The 26,642-nt window shown below is 46.1% G+C and overlaps 1 protein-coding gene across 1 annotated transcript in view; it reads left to right on the top strand.

Annotated features, from left to right (window-relative positions):
• CPAMD8 (C3 and PZP like alpha-2-macroglobulin domain containing 8) overlaps positions 1 to 26,642 on the top strand; it is a 49,951-nt gene that overhangs the window by 22,554 nt on the left and 755 nt on the right. Inside the window, exons 25-42 of the mRNA XM_062509855.1 lie at positions 327 to 552; positions 1,108 to 1,284; positions 3,967 to 4,048; positions 5,445 to 5,601; positions 6,072 to 6,146; positions 8,074 to 8,239; positions 8,845 to 8,931; positions 9,833 to 9,969; positions 10,305 to 10,460; positions 10,844 to 10,906; positions 11,280 to 11,515; positions 14,275 to 14,362; positions 18,892 to 18,966; positions 19,589 to 19,694; positions 19,778 to 19,888; positions 20,518 to 20,730; positions 21,176 to 21,250; positions 25,971 to 26,166. Of these exons, the coding sequence (XP_062365839.1) occupies positions 327 to 552; positions 1,108 to 1,284; positions 3,967 to 4,048; positions 5,445 to 5,601; positions 6,072 to 6,146; positions 8,074 to 8,239; positions 8,845 to 8,931; positions 9,833 to 9,969; positions 10,305 to 10,460; positions 10,844 to 10,906; positions 11,280 to 11,515; positions 14,275 to 14,362; positions 18,892 to 18,966; positions 19,589 to 19,694; positions 19,778 to 19,888; positions 20,518 to 20,730; positions 21,176 to 21,250; positions 25,971 to 26,166 (2,426 nt within the window). The remainder of the gene's footprint in view (positions 1 to 326; positions 553 to 1,107; positions 1,285 to 3,966; positions 4,049 to 5,444; positions 5,602 to 6,071; positions 6,147 to 8,073; positions 8,240 to 8,844; positions 8,932 to 9,832; positions 9,970 to 10,304; positions 10,461 to 10,843; positions 10,907 to 11,279; positions 11,516 to 14,274; positions 14,363 to 18,891; positions 18,967 to 19,588; positions 19,695 to 19,777; positions 19,889 to 20,517; positions 20,731 to 21,175; positions 21,251 to 25,970; positions 26,167 to 26,642) is intronic.

Below are 26,642 nucleotides of genomic sequence, written 5' to 3' on the forward strand. Positions count from 1 at the left end.
ACACAGAGCAGTTTTTCCTTGGTGTAGAAGGTGGGAGCTTCATTCCTGTTGCCTTATCCCCCTGAGGCCCTGAGCAGGCTGTTGTGATCACAACAAATCTGCTTTTGCCACTGCTGTGCTCTCAGGATCTCAGTCCTCAGCGCTGGCCTTGAGAGCCAAGCCTGTGGAATTCTCCTTGAACTTCCTTGGATTGTTTTGTGGGTGGGAAAGAGGGAGGCATTGCTGCATCTGCAGTGCACATCTGAGCTGGGAGGTGTCCCAGCACACGGGGCAGTGACTCCACACGTGTGGGATCCTGGATCTCCATGGTCTCTTGTCCCTTTCAGGTTGGCCACGGTACTCGGGTGCTAAACGAATCTATTATTGTGGAGTGGACAGTCCCCAAACAGCTTGAGGTGAAGTACATTGGCTTTTCCACAGGCTGGGGGTCAATGGGAGAGTTTAAAATTTGGAGAAAAGAAGAGACTGATGAAAATCACAATGAAGCATTTACTCTTGGAGTTCCCCACAACATAATTCCAGGATCAGAAAGAGCTACGGCTTCAATAATAGGTATCAATTATCAGGAGGTATCACTTAGGTACCAGTTATCAAATGTGAACAGATGCTCCAGCTGTTACTTCTGACCAGTACTTGAGTAATGCACACCAGATAAGATAGTCACAGGCACTTAAAAAGGTTTATTGCTGCTTAATTCTGGGGCAGATAATTCCTTGGGGTTTCTTTGTCACTTGTTTGAAGCCCGTTTGGGTTGACAGTGGTTTAAAGTTGATGCCACGTGAGGGGCTTTGCAGGAGCACTGTCTCTTACAGTTCATGATATTTATTTCATTGTCATCCTCATCACAAATTATTCTGTGGTCTAAACTGGTCTAAACTGGGAAGTCATGGATAATCAAAGGCTGAATTGAGGAATTTCTTTAATCCAACGAGATTGAAGGGCTAAGACTTAACAGCTGAAGGACTTCCCATTTATTGTCATGGTTTATTTAAGCTGGCTCTGGGGCAGCCAGGAGAAATCAGTGCAGTCATGTTGGGGTTAATCATAAAAATCCAAAAGGAAACCTGATTTGCCTGATCCTGAGCATTTCCCCTCTTTCTCAAACAGGAGATGTGATGGGTCCTACTCTGAACAACCTGGACAACCTGCTGAGGCTGCCCTTTGGCTGTGGGGAGCAGAACATGATCCATTTTGCTCCCAATGTCTTTGTCCTGAAATACCTGCAGAAAACCAAGCAGCTCAGTCACGAGGTGGAGGTTGAAGCCACTGATTACCTTGTTCAAGGTAACTCATTACAGTTCAATTTACAGATGGAGAAAAGGCTCTGAATTAATAATTTTACTTTACTTTTTTTTTTATGTCACTTTTTCTAATCAAGAATAATCCGAGTGATGAAGATTCATCGTTTCTTGCAGGATAATCTCACAGTCTGACAGGTTTTGATGGCAAGAGGTTTTCCCTTGATATGCAACCTGTGTTTCCCTTCAGTAACTCCCAGTTCAGATGTTTATTGATTTAGCTTTCTTTTTTTCCTTAGCTGATTTCTGTATAAACATGTTTAAAAACAAAGGAAAATAAAATTTAGTAAGAATCTGTATATTGAGGGGGTTTTGCCTTACTCATAAACTGTCTTTTCAAGCCTTAAGCCATTAGAATTATGGCTCTTTTCTGGACAATTTTAAAAAGAGTATTTTCTTAATAACAGTATACCAAAAATCAGAATTTAATATCCAAAGTAGTTAAAAGCCTTCATTACATGGTTCTAGGTTATCTCTCTTTTCAGTGTCCTGTCCTACTTTACTAAGCAGCTCAAAACAACCTTTTTTCTTTTTTTTTTTTTTTTCTTTCTTTTTCCACTGTTTTTCTCAGCATTTGTTTTGGAAAGAGCCACACGCAAAATAATTTTATAACTAAGTGCAATTCTCAGGACAAGTAAGAATTCAGGGATCATTAAAAACAAGAGTGACCCAAAGGGACAAAGCTCTCTTGTGTGTGAGTCAGACAATAGTCATGTCATGAAATCAGAGGTGACAGGGTTAGGTGGTTCTCCTCTGAAAATATAAATATAAAATGTAATATGTGAGATATTTCTTCAGCAAAAGCCCAGTGCTGCTTCCTCTGCCTGGCTCCAGTCATTTCACTTGTAATTTTCTGTGCTTGCTGGGAGCACTGAGGCAAAGGGAATTTGTTAATGGCCTGAGTCAGTGTTTCCTTTGCAGCATCATTTGCTTTTGTTTCCTTTTATGAATCTGCAAACCTTCCAGGTTTTTGGCTCCAAACTCTGTTTGCTAATTAACCCTTACAGAAGAAACTCCCAAGAGTTTTTAAACCCTTCTGTATTTACTGGAGCCCTGCCAAGTATAAGGTTTAGATGGGAAATGCTCACTCTAGGTTTTTTTTTGAGATTTACCAAGCCAGAAAACGTCTCCTTCCCTTAATCATCCATCATGGAAAATGCTGATACCCAACAATTCCCATGTATTCTCTCTTCTTTAAAAATGGCCTGGCCTAAACAAACAGTAAGAGCAGTGAGGCATAATTCAGCTTAAACTCTCAGAATATCCTGAGTTGGAAGGGACCCACTGTGTTCATGGAGTCCAGCTCTGGAATGAATAGCCCATGCAGGGGTTAAACCCACAGCCTTGGCAGTAGTGGCACCATGGACATTCAAAAAGAGAAGAACAGAAACAATGAGAAGAGTGATATAAAATATAGGGACTGAATGTGTCCATTTACACACTGGAAATGAACACTGAGGAGCTGTTTAAACAAGAAGTGCTCAATAGTAAATTGTACCTGAGGGCTGCAGGGGGAAAAAAGCAATTTAATTTAATTTAACCTCTATTTTTTGGAGGAAGAAAAGAATAGTACCATTTCTTAGACTTTCTGCCAGGTATTTGTACCTATCCCACCACCCCCAAACAAAGATGTGATGACTACAAGAGCATCATCAATCTCTAGGTCATTGTTCCTCCCATTTTTCAGGTCATTCCCTGTGAGCACTGGGGGGCTACAGAGCAACTGGGAAGTGTGGGAGTCATGGTCAATCCTCAGGGACTGAGGAGCTGCCTGAATCTGCAGAGGTCAGCAGAGAAACTTCACCTCTGGAAATGAAACAAAAATCCACTCCCATAAAAACCTCATGTGGGGTGGAACAAAGCACCTCCTCCTGTGCTGCTGAATTCAGCAGGCATTAAGTGTCTTTTGACACAAACTTCTTGCAGATTGGACTTTTCCTTATCAGAAATATCCATCCTGGAGGGTTTGACTGCAATGGGTGTTTTAGAGCTTTATCCAAATTTGTATTGTGTATTAATCCATGTGGAGCTTTGGTCAGGATGGGCATGGTTGTAGACAAACAGGTTTGAGAAGAAATAATTTTCCTAGTAGAAAGAGCATTTCTACTCTTTTTTTTTTTTTGCATTTTCAACCTCAGAAGACATTCCAGGAGAGAGTTCTTATCTTCAGCATTCACCTTGTTAATAATGATGTCTAAAAGAAGCCTTGGGACAGCCCTTGCAGCTGGGAGGTGTTCACGTGCCCTGAGATCACAGCTGTTGTTTTTATTTACGTGAAGTTGTTCCAAGCCACAGCTTTGGGAAAAGTCTGAACCCAGCTGTAATGTCACAGGCAAGACATGTTCATTTGTAAATGGAAGGAGAGTAACTGTATGCTTAAGCTAAAACCTTTTGATAATGCTTTTTTTTTTTTTTTTTCTGAGAAGTACCAGGTTTTTTTCCAGTGTCCAAAAGGCAGGAGCTGCAGTGTCCCAGATGTTACCCTGAGCAGATTTCTGGATACACTGCACACAGAGCTGGCTCTCACTCGCAGCAGAATAAGAAGCTGCCTCAGGCAGCAGAATCCCTTACGCATGTTCCAGATGTTCTGAGTCTTCATTCACTTTAAATACTCATTTTTCTCTGTGTGAGGAGATTTGGACTCCCCCAATTCTTTTTTGACTTCCAGGCTACCAGCGCCAGCTGACCTACAAGAGGCAGGATGGCTCCTACAGTGCTTTTGGGGAGAGGGACTCATCAGGGAGCATGTGGTGAGTGCCTGTTTAAAACCGAGTTAGAAAAGTTCTAAGTGTTTGCTAAACAGGAAAAAATTGGCTTGGAAAGAGGAGTAATTTTCCAGCTTCTCTCGTGGTATCACACACAGTGGAGAACAGAAATAATGCAGTAATGTCCAGTGACTACAGAATTGTTGTACAGTGCTGCTGAGTGCTCTGACTGCATTAGGTGCTGTGTTGCAGGAGATTCAGGACTTGGGAGCAGTTAAGAGAGTTAAATCTGCTAATTAGTCCAGGCACAAAGCTGTAGCTAAGGATCATATCTGCAATTGGAGTAGCAATTATGGGGCATTTAAGCACCTAATTCCATTAGGGAATGGAGTTTTACCTGAAGCAGGTACAGGGAAATGTGCTGTCTCTACAAGTGCCGGAGGTTTCTATCAGGGTAGGTAAAAAAACCCACCAAAACCAACTCAAAACCCCTCAAAGACATCCTCATACCATGTGTTTTCCATCCCTCCTGGATGGAAGAGGATGGGTTTGTGCTCTGGGAATAAGGGCAGGACCTTTGAGTCACAGGAGAGGAGAGGCAGGGCTGTGACCCTGCAGGCTCAGCTGCTGCCAGTGCTGTCCCCAAGAGCCTGGGAGGTTTGTGTGACATCAGTCCCGAGTGCCACCACCCCCAGGGCTCTGGAGCTCCTGGGCTCCATCCCTCAGCTCCATCTGCTCCATCCTTGGCTTTTCCCTGATAGCCATTCCCAGCTCAGGGGAGCTGCTGCTGCTGCTGCCTCGTTCCTCCCGGGACTGGGAATTTTCCTCTCAGCCCCTGGATATGAAATCTGGTGACACAGAATTACTCAACACTCGAAAAATCCCCTGCCAGGCAGCAGTGTTTGCTACCCTCCCATTCCTCAGGGGCTTGTAAATGCAATGACTCAATCCCCCGAAGCTGGCCAGTGCTCACACTTGTTGTCAGAGGTTTAGAATTCCAAAATCACTTCTGGTGCTTTCTTAAGTCTTAATTCTGTATAAAGTGTAACATGGCTTCAGGCTCGAGGAAAGGTTCTGGATTTCTTATGAGAAATATATTGATTCTTAATTTTTAAATATTGATTCTTAGCTTAAAAACTTCAATAGTTTGGGATAAAAAAGAACTGTATTTCAGAGTGTGCCATAATTATGGTAAATACACCTTTGAGTTCTACTTTTCAGTTTAGTTTGTTGAGACCTTTGATCCTTTTCTTATCCAAAGCCTGGACAGTGTTCGGGTGCTTTTTATATCCCATGAAAGTTTTAACAACCATATTTTGTGTTTCCCAAAAAGATTTATTTTTTTTTTCAATTTGTGCTTTCTAAGAATATCATTCTTTCCTTACAGGTACTTTATTCTGAATTTGTTTTCTCAGTAAAGATGGTTAATTCATTTTTACAGGCTAACAGCTTTTGTCCTCAAGTCCTTTGCTCAGTCTCGTGGGTTTATTTTCATTGACCCCAAAGAACTCACAGCTGCCAAAGACTGGATTATCCAGCACCAGAAAGAAGATGGTTCTTTCCCTGCTATGGGCAGGATACTAAACAAGGACATTCAGGTAAAAAAACCACACAGGACCAACTTACAGCGAGGATATTTTTAAAGTCATTTTCAGAGCATGAATGATGCAGTCTGTATATAAATTTTGCACTTGAAAGGCTGGAATGCTGCAGGGAGAACCAGGGGGATTTCAGTTTAAAAAGGTCAATCAGAATGTGTCTGTGGGGTATCCTGAGAGGATGGAAAGCAAGGTGTGAAGTCTTACAAAATGCTGCATTATTACAAAATAATGAAATACTGCATTAAATGTGTCCTCAGGCCAGGGATAACTGGGTCCTGGCTCCAACCAGTGTGGGCTTGGATTCTCGAATTTTGTACTCCTTGTGTGCAAAGAAAAGAAACTTGGTGATGCTTCAGCTTCTCCTCTAGTTCTAACACATCCTTTGTATTGCTTCAAAGTCTCTTTTTTTCCTCCAGTGTCCTTTTCTCTAGTTTTCACTCCGTGGTTTGTGTTGTTTGCCCTTCCAGGGTGGGATCCATGGGAAGATCTCCCTGACAGCTTATGTGGTTGCATCTCTTCTGGAAACAGGTGTCACTTCTGAGGTAACAAAAGCTCTGTTAAAACATCTCCAAAATCTCAATTATTTTATTTTATTTTTTTTAAACTTCATTTTGCTGCTGTTTGCCTTCAGAGGTTCTGTGCTCTCTAGAATGGCTGACAGCATCCAGGGAAGAGAGGCTGCTGGAAAGCCTTGGGATTGTTCTGAAGTTAAGGAATTTGTTCTGAAGTTGTTCAAGGTGGTCTCCCACCCTTCAGCCATCAGCTCATGATTATTCTACCAGAGCAAAACACTTCCCTGCAGCCCCATCCCTCAACCTCTCCAAGAAATTACTGCAAAAGAGCTTTTCTGCCTCTCAGCTTCAAGCTGTGAGTGCAGCCTGTGCAGATCCTGGTCTCTTGCCTGTAGAGACTCAGAAATCCTGGCTTGGTGCTAAAAGCAGTTTAACTTGGGGAACCAGAGAACTCTTGTGGTCTGGCTTGGCTGCAGTGGCCAAAATGCTACTGCTCTTAGATTACAGTGCCTTTGGAGAGCTGAGCTCCTGCAGTGTGCTGGATTGAGGGCTCTGGAGAAAAATGTTTCTGTTCTTTGCAATGAGACAGAGCAGGAGCACTGCAAAAAAGAGATGCAGCTATGTAAGAATGGCCAATTCCACTGGAAAAAAACCCTAAACTTCAAGTACAGCTGGTGTTTTAGGGATTCCTCCTTAAAACTCCTGGTAAAACAGTGTTTCTGCCCTCTGATGTGTTTCTGCCAGCATGCAGTTTCAGTAGAATGGAGATGTTCTACAAGATTGTAGTGACACATTCCCACTAACTAGGGCTGGGAAGATGCTGCCTGGCAGATGTTCCCTTGCTCCTCAGCCAAGGGAGAAGGCAGTGGTGGCTGTGCAGAGGCAGAACTGCTGGAAGATGAAAAGAGGAGGGTTAGTGGATGTTGCAGCATCTCCTGGTGATCTGCTCTCACACAAAAGGGTCCATTCAGGCACAACCCTGTGAGATTGTGGAGGTGTCAGAGCAGCCAGTGCCCATGCAGGAACTCTGGTAACCTCAGCACTCCCCATCCAGCCCTGTGGAGCCTGAAGAGTGGGACCAGGCTGCTGTTGCAGGCAGATGCCCCCTAACCCCCTGTCCTTGTTGGAGTGGAAGGCTTTCAACCTTATTAAAGATTTGGAAAACCCTGCAGAGCTCACAGAGTAACATCCTGCCTGCCTGTCAGCAGTGTCCCCCTCTGAGCAGTGATGTGATGCTCTCTCTGGGCTGCTCTGTGTAAGGCAGCCCCAGCAGGGCAGTTTCTGTGCATTCTAATGGTTTTCCTAGAGGAGATTTGTGAGTGTTCCTAATGATCTTAGCTAGGAAATGAGGAAGGGGAAGGTTAGTGCCACAGGGAAATCAAAGGAAACCAAATTACATCAAGTCCAATTAAATTGTTTCTATAAATTATCAGAGCCACGTTCCTGCATGGTGAGGTCATTGGGGGAGTTAATAAAACATGTTTGTTGGCTGCAGGGACCCCTGGGAACCTTGGCCTTTATTATCCTCTGGCGTCTGCCAGACGCTCCAGAGTGTCAGGAACACAATCAGACCTACAGTACAGAACTCACCCCTGCCTGCTCATCTGCTGCCTTGCAGGGCCATGGAATTTCTTCAGCTTTAGGGGGGAAGAAGTATGTCTCAATTTTAGCCTAAATAATTCTTGCTTTGCTGTTTGCACTTTTTTTTTTTTAATTTTTGATCCATGGCTTTTCTTAGGGAGAGGAAAGTGTCAATGCCATTATGCAGAGAGCAAAATGTATCTTTCTGAGTTTATTGTGTCTTTTTTTGTAATTTTGGTTTGGATTTTGTTGCTGGTTTTTGTTTGGTTGGGTGTTTTTGTTTTTTTTTTTAATGGGCTCGACGCAGCGAGTAACAAAGCCATTCTAACTTCAGAGACTGGTACATCTGTCTGGGCTCTTTCCCCTGTGAATGTAGGAAGAAAGAACAGCTGTTGACAAAGCAAAACACTTCCTGGAGTCCAACCTGTACTCAGCAGAAGATCCCTACACGACTGCCCTGAGTGCCTACGCCCTGACCCTGCTGCACAGCCCCAGCGCAGCCGCCACGCTGCGCAGGATGAACAGCATGGCCATCACCCAAGGTAGAAGCTGCAGCCCGGGCTCTGCCCCCGCAGGAACAGCCAAGCACAGCCTGAATGCTGCATTTGAGCTGCTGGAAAGGATGGGGCCTGGGAGATGAGGGGTTCCTCATGGCACAGTTTGGGTTTGTAGGGCGAGGGCTCTCCTGGATCTCTTTGGAGGGGGCTCCACGCGTGTGGTTGATGCTGAAGGAAGGCAAGTGCAGCAGAGTCACAGAATTTCCTGAATTGCAAGGGACCAGCTCCTGAGTGAATGGCCCACACAGAGATCAGAGCCACAGCCCTGGTGTTCAGCAGCACTGTTCTCCAACCAGTAGAGTGATTTCAAGTTGTTCAGAGGCTCTGCAGTGCTCTCCTTGCTGTGACAAAGTTTGCCCTGTAACACCTCACATTCCCTGATGGGTTATTTCAAACCAAAATTTGTCACGCTGAATCATCTTTGGAATGATAAAGAGAGACCCTTGCCCAGGGGGTGGGTGCCCAAAAGGAGGGACAGTGCAGCTCAGGGCACAGAGCCAATGCAGAAGTGGAATTTGAATCTTCCCTTGCACAGAGGCTCAGCTGCACTCCTGTTCTAATAACACCCATGTCCCACTGCCCTCTTCTAGATGGCTTCACACACTGGAGCCTCACAGGAACCCTTGTCACTGATGAAGACACTTTCATGGGATTTAATGATGGACTCTCTCAATCAGGTAATTGGGAACCTGCAGTGCAAAGGCAGAGAGAAAAGGGAAGGGGCTGCCATGCCAGCCTGCACATATTGCAGTGAATTGTTTGTAAAATATAAGGTATTCTAAAATTATCACTCAGGGCAGGGTCCAGAGAAAAGAGAGCTCAGGAAGAGCAGGTAACATTATGCTGAAGGAATAAATGAGAGACAGAGCAAGATGTGGTCCAGACAGGACAGGTTTTTCAGCCCCAGCTGACTCATCAGCTTTCACTGCAGTTTTATAAAGACAGAATCCCACATGGCTCTCACTCTTCTGTCAGGGAATAATAATTCAAAATGGAAATCTGAGGGAATTGAAATATATTTACCTTTAGAGCTATTTATCTTTGTGTTTTCAAATGGATTGTATCACCAATCACTGACACTTCAGCTGATTTTTTTCTAGACTTGGGCTGTCAAAGCCACAGAAACAGTGCATTATTGTCATTTTCAAGCCACTTAAAGCCATTGACTCTTTGGATGTGATGTATGTGCAGCAGTGTTCAAGAGGGATCTGACTGGGTATTGTATAAAAATCTCTAGGGTAGGACAACAGTGTGGGCAGCAGCAGAGCAGAACTGGAGTGGGGGATGAATTAAATTGCATGTGGGATACAGTCAAGTAGAATGAGTTTATTTATTGTGTGAATAAAATTGAATATCTACTGCATGAAGGAAGGTTTATGTTGAAAGCAGAGTTATCTTAGGGAGGTGAAGCACATTTTAACTTCCCTTTTCCTTTTACTTCTACAGACTCTTAACCTTTTAGAATAATTTTTCAGTTAATAAATACTCGTAGAACTATCTCTACACATGCTTGGATTCTCACTTCTAGGTGATATCTTGGTTTTTTTTGTTTTTTTTTAAATTCATCCCCCCTTTCAGTTGTTTCTGCAGAAGTGGAAATGACATCTTATGCCCTTCTGACCTACACACTCCTGGGAGACGTGGCCTCTGCACTCCCTGTAGTCAAGTGGCTCTCACAGCAGAGGAATGCACTGGGAGGATTCTCATCTACTCAGGTGGGCTGCCTCTGGAAAAGGTAGCTGGGATGCATGTATTGTCAATTGATTCAGGAATGAAGAGTTTCCATCTTCCTGACAGAAATTGTTTGTGTTCTGGTAAGAAGAAAAACTTCCCAGCGCTCTTTACTGCTTCCTCCTTGGACTGGTAATTTGAAAGGAACCCAGACTTTGTCCTCACAGGTGTCTTTGATAGGAAAACTGAGCAAAGCCTGATGTTTCTTTTGCCATATGAATTAATAAAGAAGAATCTTCCACCTGGAGCTGAGCAGAGCTGTTGGGAAGTTTGCTGTGCTCCTGTATTCTTCACAGTTCTGGTTTCTTCCTCTTCCCAGGACACCTGTGTGGCCCTGCAGGCTCTGGCTGAATATGCCATTCTTTCTTATGTTGGAGGAGTCAACCTGACCATTTCCTTGGCTTCTACTAACCTGGACTACCAGGAGACCTTTGAGCTTAACAAGATGAATAAAAAAGTCCTTCAGACTGCAGTGGTAGGTGGCTTTGTGCAGGCAGATTTTTAAAACAATCCACGTGAGCTGGCTCTGAATGAGGACTTGGATCAGTGATGGTAAAAGCACAGCTTAAGCACTGAGACCTGTGGGACTTTCTGTGGGTTTGTGGCTGGATTCTGCTGTGAAGGAGACAGCACTCCTGATTAAAGGCATTTTTCACCATAACCAATGCCTGATGTTTATTTTGTGTTGCTGTTTGTCTGTGCCTTTGTAAGTGCAGATGGTGAAGAGACTAAGCCTTACTCTTCACTTCTGCAGTGTCCTTTACAAAGGTATTTTGTACAGAATAGACCTAAATTTAATATTCATTTCCATTCTGAGTGCCATGTGTTGTCTGTGTCTCACCTGTGCGTTCTCCCCAGATCCCCAGTATTCCAACAGGGCTGTTTGTGAGTGCCAAAGGTGAAGGCTGCTGCCTGATGCAGGTAAGCTTGTCATGGGGCTGGAGAAAGCATGGGAGCAGTTGATCTCTAACCTCACAGCCTGTTTGCTACTTCTGTAATCCCACTTTGCTGTGGAGAAGTATTTACACCTGGAATTTCTCTCAAAATAGTTCTAATTTAATAGTTCTAATTGCTTTAATTTAGGAAGCGAATGTGACTGTACCAGCTCTAGTAGAGCTTATATAAAGACATAACTGTGTGGTAAAGCCTCTGTTGTCTCTGTGCCTGCCATTCCCCCCTCTGAAGAGATCTTGTGTCTGTGCTGGTCCTTAAGGGACATTTGTAGACACTTTGAAACACCGGAGCTGTGATAAACCTCCCTAATGCATTTTGCTTTCCTCTCTTCCTGCTGCAGATCGATGTCACTTACAACGTACCTGATCCTATTGCCAAACCAGCCTTCCAGCTCCTGGTGAACCTGAAGGAGCCCAAGTCAGAGCAGCACCTGCAAGCCCCGACCCCGCTGCGCTCGGGCTCTGCCCGCGAGAGCCCCACAGCCCTGCACAGGGACAGGGCCCTGGGGGATGACGAGGACCCTGCCTCAGACCAGGACCACCGAGAGTACAAAGTCATCCTGGAGACCTGCACGAGGTAGGGAGTGCCAGCCCTGCTCCCCACAGAATGTTTGGTTTGCTGGTCAGCCCCTCTGTGCCAGGAAAACCCCGAGTTCTCTCTTGCTGCACTGTCTGGATCCTGAGCAGGGGAAGGCAGAACTTTCAGTGGGTCGTGGGGTTCTTGATCATTTCAGTGCTAAGTGCGTGTCAAAGGTAGAGAGATTAGAACAAGCCTCGAGGTTTCATCACCGAGTTTCATTATTGCCTCTCCAAACCCTGAAAATGACAAATGTGATGTGATTTGCTTTTTATAAGGATGAAAACAAAAAGTTCTGGATTATTTTCTTAAAAGCCTCAAAGAAGAAGGTAAATTCAGCTGGTTAACTAATACCTTCGTTGTGTCAATATTTCATAAACACTACTGACTTTATTGTTTGAGCTCCTTAGTGGTTCAGTTTCAGATACCAAAACCTAACATAAGATGCTTGTTGCCATGGTATGAATTTGGAATCTATGGTAAAGGCACAATACGTGCAGATATTTATAAGCTCTCAAATTCCTTATCTCCTTGCTCCATATACTGAAATGTAAAATAACTTTTAAGTGGCATGATCCAGAAGTTTCATTTCTAGCTCTCAAAGCACTTTACAGAGACGTGAGCAGTTCTGTCTCATTTTATAGAATGGAAAACTCAAGTTATCGTGAGAAAACAGCTTGGCTACAGACAAACATCCAAGAATAGTTTCTGACTTGTATAAAACCCACTTACAAGTTTTGCTTAAACACCTTGGTACTGCTGCAGTCATCGGGGTCGCTCATCTCTTTATAAAGCATTTGGATTTTTAGGGAGGTTGTTGGGAATTTGACCCAAGAGAGATAAAGCCACAACCAGAGTAAATAAAGAGGGCTCACAGCATTCTGCTGTGCAACAGGAGAAACCATTCCCAAGAAATTAATAACTAATTTGCATGTTTGTGACTGGGAGCATGGCAGGTGGGTGGGCTGCTGCTTCACTGACCTCCACAGGAGAAATCCAGTGAGTGGCTCAGATGCAAATGGAAAATTGTGGCTGCCCTGTCAGAGTTTAATGGGAAACTCTGGCTCCCCTATCAGCTTCTGTCCCCTGCCTTCCTGCAGAGACTGCAGACCTGAGCAGAGCTGCAGTGCCCCAGGACAAGGTGGGATCTTGTTTTCCCTGGCCCATGGGGCAGTGTTGTGGCACAGGCACTGCCCCCAAGTGCCACCATGTCACTGTGCCAACCTCTTCTCAGCCTGCTCTGGGGAGAGGATCAAACTCTGCAGCCTTGTCAGATGCTGAGGAGGCTGCCCTGCATCAGCACAACCTCTGCTGATAGTTCTGAAACTTCTGCCCCGGGAATTGCTGGAGCTAAGACAGAAATTTGAGAGGAAGCCCAGTGCAAGGAGATGGATTGCTTGGAAAGGAAACAAAAGCAAATGAAATCTTCCTTTCCTCCCCTTCTTCCTGTAATGATGCTCTCAGCTCCATCATCATCTTGCTCGGGCAGTGTGAAGAGAGGAGTGCAGCTCAGGATGACAACTGAGATATTTCGAGCTGGGGGTGTTCTCAGAATGTAATGAAGTGTTGTCATGCCCAGTGACATCCCTGGGGCACTTCTGAAGGGTTAGGGAGAACTCAGGGTGGAAAATACAAAGCTGTGATATATAACAGAGACTGGGGAAATGCAGGAAAAGGGATCCTGTGGGATTTATTAGGGAGTGTGGAGCATGGAGTTAGATGGGAATTAAGGAGGTTTAATGTCTCTGGGAGCCCTGAAGTGCTTCACCCAGAGCCAGCTGGCTCTGTCCCCAGGCCACCTCATGCTACTGTGAGCCTTGGGCTGGGGTGTGGCACCCCAGCCTCAGCCAGTTCACCACCCCTGAGCTGAGAGAGGGGCCCTGCAGCAGCCAGCTCAGAGCTGGCAAATTTGGTGCTGGAAGCTGTGGAATTGTGTTTTCTCAGTGCTGGGCATGAGCTGATGAGCCCTGCTGGGCTCAGGTGGTGCACAGCAAACAGGTGAGCTGCCAGGGGAGGGAGGGCTGGGAGCTGCTGGCAGTGCAGAAAAAAGGAGCCTTGTCCTGGGGTTCCAGGAGCTGCTTCAGGATGGAGACTCCTCTGCCGTGCTGCAAAAGCTGAGACTTTTGCAATGGCCCCACAGAGTTCCTCTCTACACCTTCCTGTGTGGGGGGTTCTTTGTGCACACTTACAACAACTCAGTTTCAGAGGGTGTTCTGAGTTTCCAGTCATACTCTAGAGGGTGACACAGGCAGTGAACTCTTTAACACCAACTTTGCTGACTCCTTAGCAAAACCCCTTTTCTCAGTGTCAGGGCTGAACCCCTGGGCTGAAATGACCTTGTCTGGTGTTGGGAATTAGCATCCCTCTCCCACCACAGTCCATCTATACCTTCCTCTCAGGAGTTCCTTCTACTCCAAGGGTTTTTTTCCTTTTTTCAATTGCATTTTCTCAGTGATTAATTGAAAAAGAAAGGAAGCAGCCCCACAGGTGGCTGCATCCCTCTGCTTTTCTGCCTCTGTGTTCCAGGACATCTCTTACCCTCTGTGAGCTGGGCATAATTTTGTTAAATAAAGCAGAAAAGAGGATTTAAAAAAACCCAAATAAACTGGTTTTCCACAAGCGCTTAAACGAGGAGAGCCTTTTAATGTTTTTGTTTGTTTGTTTTCTTCTGGTGTTGGTTTCTCCATTCCGAGTTGTCCATTTGCTGTCTTGGATCTTGAGTTTGTTCCCATTTTCTCTCTTTTTGTTCCCATGGGAAGATGGCTGCACTCTGGATCCTCAAACATGGCTGTGTTGGAAGTGCCTTTGTTCTCAGGGTTTCGGGCAGATATTGAGAGCCTGGAGCAGGTAAAGGGATGGGGTGGGGTGGGATGGGGATCTTTAATGGGAGGGGTTCCCTTCCAAGGGCAAGAGGAGGCCATTGAATGTCAGAGCACTGCTGAAAAGATGCAATTAAAATTGGGAAGGGGGAGGAAGAGATTTCACTTGTCAAGAAAATCTGTCTCTGAAATGAGGGAACAGATGTTCTGAGCAGGCTGAGCAAACCCAACCCAAGGTTTTCCTGAGCCAGTGCACAGTAATTAACTGAGACCCTCTGGAAAAGCTGAGGTGCAAATGTGCTCTTACAGGAGCTGTTTATGGCTGCTTAGTGGGCTGTGTTATCTCCAACATCTGGATCCCATTTCTTTGGAGGCTCTGTGTCTTGGAATTTTTTGCCCTTCTTTCTTTCTTTCTTTTTTTTTTTTTTTTTCCTTCTCTCTGGGAGAACATCGTGTTTCTTGCAGCCAGGCTGAGGTGGACAGAATGTGCCTTGTGCCCAGCCAACCCTTCAGGGCAGATGAACTGTAGTCTTGAGCTTTGCTTTGTATTTGTGGAAGCATTACATCCTGTACAACTCATTGCATTCTGTGGAATATTGCATTCACTTGTGGGGTTCTTATGCTGCAATGATTTTTAAGGACTGTTTAACTGAAGAAGTGTAAAATTTTTGCATCCTTGGGAGCTGGTAAAGAGCTAAAAAAAATTTGCTTCTAAAAGACCTCTCCTGTTAATAATTTTCTCATTATATTGGGAAGGGAGGGGATCGGAGGAAAGAATTTTAAAGTAGAACCATTGTGAAGTTTAATTTGATATCATAATTCAAGGAGGAGTGCACATTGCTTTATCTTCTGTAGGATTTCACTTGATTTGGCTGATTTATAGTTGAAACACCATTGCATTTTCTTGGAGGAAAAAGCCCTCTGGAGGGGTTTACAGTCCATGTCAGAAGCTGCTGGCAGATGTTTCCTGGGGCATCCCTGTAGCCAAAGAAACTTTTGTATCAATCCCTGAGAAGCAATTGCATCCTTTCAGAACAGGGGATCAGATATGAAATTATTCCTATAAAGAGAAAAACTGAAATTGTTTATATCCATTCACAAACTGCACGTGGAGAAATCTACTTTGAAATCCAAGCATGTAAAATGGATCATGTTTTCTGTGCCTGTGAGTCTGATATTCTCTGAATATCAAACTGAATATGGCTGTTCAGGTGGGGCAAGGCCAGGAGTAGGAGTTCTCCAGCATCCCCACGGGAAGAGCAAGGAGAAAAATTAGGTGAGGGGGCCTGCAGTGGGTTTGGTTCCTGCTTTCCCTCCTCTGCTGAAGTGCAGGAGTGATGGTCACGTGCAGTGCTGTCAAATACATTCTGTTCACAGTCATTCATGTAAATATCAGCAGAGAAAATATGGATGAGAACCTGGCTTAGAACCAGAGAGAGCTCAAAATGTCCCAGGAGGAGAACAACAGGATATCTTTATGGTGTTAAACCTATGGAATGTTCTGTGAGCAGAGAGAAAGGGTCGAAAGAAAGAGCGTGGAGGGGTTTTCACTGCAAATAACAGGAAGGTTCTTAAGGAACATATCCACGAATGTGGGTAAAGCCAAGGGTGTGTTCTGGGCAGAGGAACACTGAGAATAATTGGGAATAAATGATTAACATGAGGATGTGCTCTCTTCAAGGGGGAACTGATGCCAGTGCCACAATGAACTGGCTGTGTGATATCTCAAAACACTTCTGGTTAGCATAGATCCCAGAATGGTTTGGGAAGGACCTCAAAATCCATCCACTGCCACCCCTGCCATGGCAGGGACACCTTCCACTATCCCAGGCTGCTCCAACCCCAGTGTCCAACCTGGCCTTGGACAATTCCAGGGATCCAGGGGCAGCCACAGCTGCTCTATGCCAGGGCCTCACAGCCCAGAATTTCTGTCATGAGTGTGTGAGCCCAGAAGGCTCTGCTGTTGCCATAACCAGATCAGAAATGCTTCCTTTGGAAAGAGGGAGATTTTCCTAAATTAGAAAGGATTTTGTATATTTAGGAGAGAATGTTCCCCTTGAAGAGCTGAATTCCATGTTTTTTTTTATTTCAGAAATCTTTTTGCATTTTAATAATGTAATGCAGTGACAAAGCTCAAGCATATCAGTAGACAGGGCAGTGAAAGTGCAGGTACAACCCCACCTGCAGATCCACTCTGCTGGGGGAACCTCAGAGCCCTGCCAGTGCCTAAAGGAACTCCAGGAGAGCTGGAGAGGGACTGGGAACAAGGGAGGGAGGGACAGGACACAGGGAATGGCATCCACTGCCAGAGGGCAGGGCTGGATGGGATATTGGGAATTAGGAATTGTTCCCTGGGAGGGTGGTGAGGCCCTGGCACAGGGTGCCCAGAGCAGCTGTGGCTGCCCCTGGATCCCTGGCAGTGTCCAAGGCCAGGTTGGACATTGGGGTTTGGAGCAGCCTGGGACAGTGGAAGGTGTCCCTGCCATGGCAGGGGTGGCACTGGATGGATTTTGAGGTCCTTCCCAAACCATTCTGGGATCTATGCTAACCAGAAGTGTTTTGAGATATCACACAGCCAGTTCATTGTGGCACTGGCATCAGTGCCCCCTTGAAGAGAGCACATCCTCATGTTAATCATTTATTCCCAATTATTCTCAGTGTTCCTCTGCCCAGAACACACCCAGGGCTTTAAGGTCCCTCCCAACCCAAACAATTCTGGGATTTCTTCATGGCCACCAAACATGGGTCCAACGTGAACTTCACCCACTGGAGTTTCCCCATGTATTTTGGACACCACCTGGAGCAGAGGAAGGTCCCATCCTTGTCCCTGCTGCCTTTTCCCTGCCTTGCAGTGGAGGGGCTGAGCTGTAAATCAGGATTTTGCCTGTCCCAGGCTGGAGCAGCCCCAGGGCAATGCTGCTTAATGAGAGCTCTGTGCACACCCCGGGCAGCCCGGCCACAAATCCCCCTAATAATGCTGGATGTCGACAGGGTCAGGAGGTCACCCCAGGCTGGGATATATCAAACCTCACCAGAAAAAATGCAGCTTGAGCTGAGCTGAGCAGTTCCCGGTGGCGCCGGCGTCTCCCAGCTCTCATAAAAGCACTGTCTGCAGCTGAGTAACAACAGCCACCACCAGGCCCCTAAAATTATAAGGACAAATTAAATTGGCCCTTTCCATATTGTGTGGGACTTAAACAAATGTTGTTTGGCTCGTTATAGGATAGCAGGAGCAGGGTTTTACGAGGAGGAGCACTCAGCTGAGGAGGGTCACAGCTAAAGCTGCTGGTGGCAGGTTCAGGCAGACTTCAGTGGGAATGCTGCTTGTTTCATGTTAGTCTAAATAATGGTGATAGTCATAATTATAATAATAACTGTTGCGTTAGTAATAATAATGATTTGTTCCCATTTCCACGGAGATTTTAGCCTGCAATCTCTAAGTAACTTAAGAATATTAAAAACCCAAAAAAACCCCCATAACAATATCCCTATGTTACAAATGGGATTGTCTGACAGAGGTTGAACTAATAGGACAGTTTGGAGAATAGAATTATAGAATAAAGTGCTCTGGACCTATCTTGGTCCCCCAAACTTTGATTAAAACACAAAAGTCCTTTTCCACAAACCCTCATCCTCTCCACCTTCAGTACTAAGTGTTTTCCACATGACAGATGCATTCAAAATACAAATTATCAAAATAGTAATGCTTGATCAGGCAGGAGAGTCACAGTATTGGCATGTTCTAATTGCAAAAATCACAGGATAAACTTTTGGAAAATTGCAAATAAAGGTTTGGAGATGTGGGAAGTGCCCTTAGATCGTGTTCAGATGTTCCTTAGACATGCAGATAAAAAAGCAGAGAGGTGGGTCTGTAGGCCTGCCTGGTACAATGCAAACCCCAAATTCCAAATCCCTGGGTCTCGAAGGGAGAGAAAATGAGGAGCAGAGGCCTGGCCTGACCCCATTTGTCAAAAGGGAGGGTGCCTGGGGCTCTTTCAAATGGCTGCTCTTTTCAAATGTGTGGATTAATTTTCCTGGCAGAAGAATGTTTTGGATTTTTCAGCTGCTGGGAGGAGGGGACCTTCAATACCCAGTCCAGCAGGGAGATTCCCTGGTGGTCTGAAGGGGGTGAATAAGAGATTTCATGGAATGCTTTGGCATCTCTGAGGTCTTGCTGGAGCCTTGGTACTGAAAACAACCTGGGAGCTGCTCCATGAGATTATGGATGAGGCATCAGCAGAGTCCCAGGGGATAAATGCCCTGGGGAGCAGGAAGAACTCTCAGCTGATGCACCTTGCAAGAATTCCTTAGCAGGACACAGGGAAGGACACAGGTGGCTTTTCCCCCCTCAGTTATGTGACAGCAACTTCTATCTTTTTTGCATTTTCCCTCTTTTATGGAAGCACCCTTTCCAGAAGAAGCAATCCCTGAAGTTTAGTGTCTGACCAATTTTCTAAGCAGCCTGAAATCTTATTTATTCTCTCATTTCTACCTGTCTTCTATAAAATGAAATTAAACTAAACATGATGATTTAATTATTTTTTCTTTTACCCCCAGTTATTGATGAACAAGCAAATTGGGTTAAAAAGATATGAAGTGGATGGAAGAAAAGTCCTATTTTATTTTGATGAGGTAATGGCTTTGTTCCTTATAGTTATGTTTGATTTTAATGAAAGGCAAATGACCAGGGGATGAGGCACAGGCAGAGTGTTGGGGTCCCTCAGGGGTGAGGATCACTCCAGGTTTAACTGAACTCTTGCTTGAGCCTCTTGTGCTGCAGGTGGGTGTTGTGGTTTTGCTTGAAAACCAAAGTATAATAGAGGCAGGTGATTCACTTCAGCCCACGGAGTGGTTTTGGGTAGACATCACTTAGATGTTTGCCTTGACATAATCTCACTTTGAGAAACGGCTAGCAGTGCTAAATGCAGGATAATTTAGATTTCACAGCACAGAGCTGAGAGTGGAAGGTGAGATCTCTCTTGGCTTGGCCAGCAGCAGGAAATTGTCTGGTGGTTGTGGGCAAGCCAGGGAACTCTGCTGGAGTGTCTGCCCTTGCTCTGTGGCAAATATGTGTTTTAAAGGTCACCCAAGCATCCTGGTTTAGTTCATCTTGTTTTGTTTTTATTCATTATCTCTGTCCTGTACTTGGAGTACTGGAGGTGTCTTTGTGTTACTTCAGAGCACGTGCTGTGTTCGCTTGTGTCTCTCTTCACTTCAAGTGTAGTTTTTGTGTCTCTTACACCATTTCACACAGATTCCCAGCCAATGCATGACCTGTGTGAAGTTCCAAGCTTTCAGAGAGCACATAGTTGGGAAAACAGCCCCCGTTCCCATCAAAGTGTACGATTACTACGAGCCAGGTTAGTGCCTGTTTCCCTTTGATCCCAGCTGACATCAGATCTGCAGGCAGGAGGCTCAGCTGTGGTTTCTCCTCTTGCTGCAGCTTTTGAAGCCACTCGTTTCTACAACGTGAGTGAGAACAGCCCCCTGGCCCGGGAGCTCTGTGATGGCCCAACCTGCAACGAGGTGGAAAGCTCAGCCAGTCAGTGGGTTGGTGAGTTACCCCAAAAACACACAGATCTTATAGAAAAACAGCACCCACAGGTGTTCTGAACTCAAAATCTTATTTAGACAAATGTTGTGTTTCGCTCTCCGTGTTAGTTGAGGCTTGGGGGATTGCAGTAAGTGAAGTCATGACAAACAGACCAGTGGTGATCTTCAGGCACCAAAAGTGACTGGGATTTGCTTCTGAGGCAAGATGAAATGTCTAATTCTGCAGGAAGAACCTGCACAAGGGGAGATGTGTCAGTAAACAAAGACATAAAAAATCTTTACCGTGCAATTTGGTTTTCTTTCTCTCCAATATTTTGCAATGAAGTTCCACAGTTGAGTGTAGGAAGATTGAACAATTTCATACATCCCTGAAAGGAATAACTTTCCCCAGAAACCATGTGTTCCTTTCTGTGCTCTGGCCAAAAACTTGCTTTCTCCCAAGTCAGGAAGCTGTTGCACCATGGCTCTTTGAAAAAGACCACTTCATTGCCAGAGCTTTTAATTCTATCAAGTTTGTAAATTCCTCTTAGAAATCTTAGAGAATTCAACATAAAAACCGACACCAGGGAAATATTTCCGTTCCACCTTCCCCGTGCCGTGCAAAACTGACTGGCTTTGTTGAATTCCCAGGTTTTGTCCACTCTGGCCCTTGCAACAACATCTTTGGCTGCCTGGAGGACGAGTACTTCGAGCAGTGCCTGTGCTCACGGGACTGTGGCTATGATGGGGAGCCCGTGTGTGGCTCTGATGGTCACATCTACCCCAACCACTGCCAGATGGAGGTGGCCTCGTGCAGGAACAACACCAGGATAGAGCAGATGCCCATGGCTCAGTGCTCTGCCTGTAGGTTTTGTGTGCTTCCCTTTTTCTGTCGTGGTCCGGCTGCAGAATGTTACAAATCCTCATTCGAGCAGGTTGATGTTCCATGCCTGTGGTAGGGAAAGGAGGAGAATTCCAAACTTGCCCTGTGTAATTTTGCTGTTCACAGTACAGCTGATTAACTGGTAAGGGCAGCTGCTTTTCAGCTTGAAGTAACTGGTTTTCTGTTCTCATGAATACATGGCTTACCAGTCAGAATTGCAAATTAGTGATGCTGTTTGATCTGAAGTTGAATACTCCTGGATAAAAATTAAATCCATGAAATGTAACATCATTTGGAGATTCTGCATGGGCTTTCAAGGCATGTAGTCAGGGAACTGATTATGCCACCTCTGGAAGTGCAAACACTTTCTAGAGATGCATTAACAAATTATGTGACTAATGAGTTTATTTTTCTTTGTATTTGCAGCTAAGAACTTGCCAGAAGAAAGGGAGACACATTCCCACATAGCTGAGCAGCCCAGTGTTCCCCAGACTCCAGCAGGTAATGCAATACCTTTGCATTTATCCAAAAGCTTTCTTTAGTAAGGTTAAAGCTTGTCCTAGCCCTGCGTTAAGTACAGGTGTCTCTCAAACACGTTGTAAGTGAGGATGCTGAATTTCTCCATCTTATAGAGAAGTGAGAATATTCAGAAATCAGAAAGAAAATGAAGAGGTCAAGGAAACTGAGGATGAGAGGTATTCAGTAGCACAGAGTTCTCCTAGTCCTTCTCCTTTCAGGAAATCATGCAGGAATCCTGCTCAGTTCAGCACCTCCAGGATTTAGATAATTGTTTGTAGGAGCAGACAACTGACCCTCCTATTTTCTTAGCCTTGCTGTATTTGAACGACACCTTCTCTGTGATCTTTTCTTCTACTATTAAGCTGGAAAGATCCCATTTAAAGCCAGGCTGATGTAATGTGCTCCAACAAAGAACTGAGCAGGATGTGACCACAGCCCAAACCACTGCAAGGACTCGAATCCAGATGGATTAACTTTGTCCCTGCAGTTCTGTGCAAAAATGGAGCTGGCAGCTTTGGTTCTCTCAGAGCTGCTGTTTGGAATAAAGAGCTTTAGTGAGCAGAAATGTTAAGGTCAAAGGATAGAGTAGCCAGGAATTTGGCTGCTCATTTTATTTGGTGCTTATGTTCATGCACTTTTTTCCAAGACTCGTGTCGAACTCGCTCATGGCTCACAATAAATCTCACCAAGAAGCAGTGGAGGGTCAATAGAACAGCTTGTTTTGTGCTGTCTCTAGCCAATAAACGGGACTAGATTTTTCCTGGCTGCTTTTCACTCATTAATTTTCCCCTGGCTTCAAACTCTCTCCTCAAAATGGGTAAAACCAGTTCAGTTCTTCAGGAGAAGCCTCTGTGCCTCCTCATGTCCTCCTTGTGCAGCAGTCAGACTAACCCATCTCCAACATGAGACACCATCCTGTTCTTTCCCTTCTGGACAGCAGCTGATGGACACTTTTCTTATTCAGGTGCAAAAACATGGTGCATATTCCATCATGACAGTTTCTAATGGTTATTCAGTCTTAGTGTTTGATATCTCTACTCTTTTCCTCCCTTTTTTTTTTTTCCTGGACTTGCTGTGACTATATCTTGTTGCCTTTTATTCTATGCACATGCCATGTGCTCAGCATGGAAACTCTGCAGTCTGAACCCTTTCAAGCAGCATTCCTAAACTGTCCCATTTGGGCACTGCTGGAACGTGAGGCCGTACCAAGGTCTACAAAAATGGGGCTGCCATTATATTATTTTCAAATAAAAATTTGATATGATTATCTGGGGGGAAAAATGATGGAAGTTGATGGTAATCCACAATCAAAAAAAATGTTCAGAATGGAGTTACTGGAATAATCTGCATGGAAGTCAAACGAAAATCCCTCTGTGGTTTCTGTTCTGAATTGACAGAAACAGTGCTAGCTCAGGAGCAGCTAAAGGGGGAAAATCTGATTATTCTGTGTGGTGTTGTTATGCAGATTTTAGATGGACAAGCTTGAGTGCCATGAGGATGTTTGTCAAAGCCTGAGCACTTGGAGCTGGCTTTGTCCTGGGATCCGGGAGTGCCCAAATTTCCTGGCAGGAAGATGCTGAGCTGGGAGCAGCCATGGCAGAGTGAGCATTCAGGAATCAAACTTGACTAAATCCTGCACCAGGAAAAGGGCCCAGCATGTGATTTTCATTAATCCTGCGGGCTCCTCTCAGGTCAAGCACACGGGACATGAATCAAAGTGCAGCAGATGAATGAGCCCCTCCTCACCCACACCCTCCTGGGCTCTGCTGCTGGGGCATGTGATGGGGTTAAGTCGGCTCAGGTGCTCCAGCAAGGGCTCTGCTGAGCCGTGCCTAAATCTGTGATTTCCTAAAAGGATGCAGAACTCCGGGAACAGAATCAAGCTTAGGGCAGGTTGGTGTAAAACTGACTGGATGTGTTAATCTGCAGAAAATGCCCATTCTCTGAGAGGCATGGGGTGTTTGTGTTGTCTGGAAGCTTCCTGTGTTTGCCATGAGACGGGTGCAGCTCAGCTTGGGCTGATGGATGCTTTAATTGAGGTCTTGTCCGTGTTACCCAGCAGTGGGAACAAGCAGCTGCCTCCCAGCAATCAGTGGGAAGTGCAGGATGTGCTGGGGCTCCCTCTGGCACACACAGACCCACAGTGAAGTTCCACACACACCACTGGGTTTGCTGGAACCAATTCCAGCTGTTGAAGATGAGCAGTTGAACATAGATGGCCCTGAAAGGTCAGGATGCAGTGCGGTTGTCAGAACATTTTAAAATGCCTTCCCAAAGCCTGCAGTGTGGCAGAATGGCTGAGGTTTGACCTTAAAACTGCAGTTTGTTTTTTGTTTTTTTTTCTTTTTTGTACAGATGGGTGGGATCCTCTTTGCATCCTTTAGATCCTCTGATTGCCAGGGAAGCTTGCAGGGTGACAGGACTCAGCTGAAATAACTCCTGTGTGAATCCCCTTCCTCAGCTGTTCCTTCTCACAGGTGAATTGCTGAGGCTCAAAAGGATGGGACAGGATTTTGATGAGTAGCATGGACTCAGCTCTGTGTGCCTTCACAGCCTGCTGCAATATTTGGGTAGAAAGCCCTGGAGCAGGAGCTGAGTTACTAACTGGAATCTCACTGAATTTCTGACTGTGGCTTTCCTGAGATCCTTGTCACTCCTTGGCCACAAGGATCTGGGTGGATTTTGGAGCCTCTGGGATCCCCAGTAGCTGTGATAGCATCTCTCTGATGAAGGGGTGCTTTGACTGCTTCCACAGATCATTAACTCCCTTCTGAAACTCCACGACACAAGCACTGATGGTGGAGGACAATACGTTGACATCACAATGCTGTGATTCTGCATGGATTTGGTGGGAAACAATGTCCAAGTGTGTGGGGCAACAGTGCTGGGGGTGTCAGTGCTGCTGTGTGCAGGAAGCCCCCCAGACTCAGCTCTCTGGCCCCTCTGCCTTCTCCCCACAGCCGTGCCCTTTGCACAGTTTTGTTCCAGTAAACAGAAGGGCCAGTGGCTGGAATGGGAAGAAAATTCTAGGTGGAATTACAACACTTTTGTTTGGTGGTGGTGTTTTGTTTGTTTGTTTGTTTTAATTAAATGCCATCTCCTACACTAGCTCTTACCAGGTACATCAGCCTGAGCTCTGCTTCCAGGTGGAGTCATCCCCAAAATTCCCTGGCTGGAGTGCTCCCCACAGGGCTGCAGCTCTTTCAGGATGGGTTGAACTGGCACAGGGCTGTTTTTCCTCTCCCCCCATCACTGCACAGCAAACATTGGCCTCAGCACAAACATTTGGGGCTGGGGGAGTGGTTTGTGTGCAGCAGGAAACGTCAGCCTATGCTCTTTGCTTGGACTCCACCACTGAATTCCTGGGAAGAGTCAGGCCTGTGATGTTCATCCCATCCCTGGTGGACAGCAATCACCCATTCATAGAAGAGCTCATGATCTGGCAGGTTCTCACAGGGAGGAGGCCAAGAAGGAGTGAACAGAGCCTGACTCCCCTGCCCAGTGCTGGGAGGATGTGGGAGGCAGCAGGGAAGATCCTTCAGATATTTTATTTCTAGAGAACAAACATTTTCAAAGGCCTTGATGAGTGCTCTCTTTAAATCAAGCCAGCTTTGGGTGGGAGGGGATTTTTCCTCCCTGCAATAATTCTGCCTCAGTGCTTGCTTTGGTTTGGATTAGAGCAGTGTACACAGAGGGCAGAACAGGGAGGATGGACAGCTGAGCTGGCTCCAGGAGCAGTTTAGGAAACACAGATCTGCTGCTATTCCTAGAAGTTTCATCTTGCAGTTTTACCCTCTGCACAGGGAGCAGTCGCCCAGCACAGCCTGGTGTGTCAGCACAGACTGGAGGGAATGGGAAGAGGAGAAATTCTGCTCCTGCTTGTGCTGGGTCTGTCCCTACACAAAGTTTCAGTGCTGTGTGACTGTGCTGGGACAGAGGCACCTCAGCTCCTCTCAGGCTGGAGGCAGTGGCTGTGCTGTGGGTTCCTGACACTTGTTGGGCTGAAAAGAAAGTTGGCCTGCCTGCACTGCTCAGTCACCAAGTGAGCTGCTCCCTCAGTGTCTCCCTCCAGCTTTGTCACTTGTTTTATGAAATGATGCACAGTGAGGGCACACAGAACATGTCCCTGTGTGGATGGGGCTCTCCTTACCCGAGGTGCCTGGTCAGAGCAGAGATTTTCATGGTGCAGAGTGAATCCCCTGTGCCGTCTGCCCTCTGCGTGACGCTCTCACCTCACTGTGTGCAGCCCTCACGGTGATGGGTCTGAACTTAAGCACTTCAGTTAATTCCATGCTGGGAAAGGAGACTTGGAGATTTTTTCAGACAACATTGCCCTTTCCCTCCTTTTATTTCCCTTTCCCCTTGTTTCTTCTTCTTTCCTTTTTGTTTTCTCATTTCCCCTCCTCGTTTCCTCCTTTCCCACCCTTATTTGCCTTCCCTGCCTGGGTTCCCCTTTACCCCTCTCTTTGTTCCCCCTCTCTTCCCTTTCATTTTATTCCACTGCCCAGGTCTCAGACTGGGAAATTGAAAACTGCTTTGGCAGCAGTTTTCCCCTCCCCTGTGAATGCCATCAAACACCTGCAGCCCCCTTCCCTGCTGACCTTGACTAAAACCCTGACACCTGCAGCCCCTTTCCCTGGTGTCTCTGACTAAAGCCCTCCCTTCTCCTGCCTGCCCTGCCCTGTGTGGTGCTGGGGTGCAGCTCCTGCAGCTCTGGTTCCCCCAGCAGCCGAGGAGGGTCCCCCCCTGCACACAGACCTGTCCTACTACTCCTACGAGTACGACCCCGACGCCTTCGCCGTGGATGCCGACGTGTTCGAGGTGGTGGCAGAGCTGAGCACGGCCAGGACTCTCCAGGAAGGGGACAGCAGCCAGGGAGAGGCCACCCCAGAGGAATGGTGAGCTCACATAGGGTCAGGGCTCTGCTCTGAGCCAGCCTGGGGTGTCCTTGTGCTGGGTCAATGCCCCAAAAAAGGGGTGTTTTCACAATTCTTTAGGGGTCAGCGGGAATGGGATCTTGTTGGGGCAGCTGTAAAAGGCTCTGTGGCCTCAGTGGCTTTGTTCCCAGTGGGATGAAGTGTCCTTTCACTTGGTGTGCTCAGCTGGAGGCTGAGGGGAGGCTCATCAGTGTCATGATGGGGAAGAGGAGGAATGGACACAGATCTCTGCTTTGGGGTGACAGGGACAGGAGCCCAGCAAGGGCTGGAGCTGTGTCAGGGCTTGGGCTGGAGCTCAGGGAAAGGTTCTTCTTTCCCCCGAGGGTGCTGGGCACTGCCCAGGCTCCCCAGGGAATGGTCCCGGCCCCAAGGCTGCCAGAGCTCCAGGAGCGTTTGGACACCGCTCTCAGGGATGCTCAGGGTGGGATTGTTGGGGT

This window comes from Cinclus cinclus, chromosome 28 (genome assembly GCF_963662255.1).
Source record: "Cinclus cinclus chromosome 28, bCinCin1.1, whole genome shotgun sequence".
NCBI classification, from domain to species: Eukaryota; Metazoa; Chordata; class Aves; order Passeriformes; family Cinclidae; genus Cinclus; species Cinclus cinclus.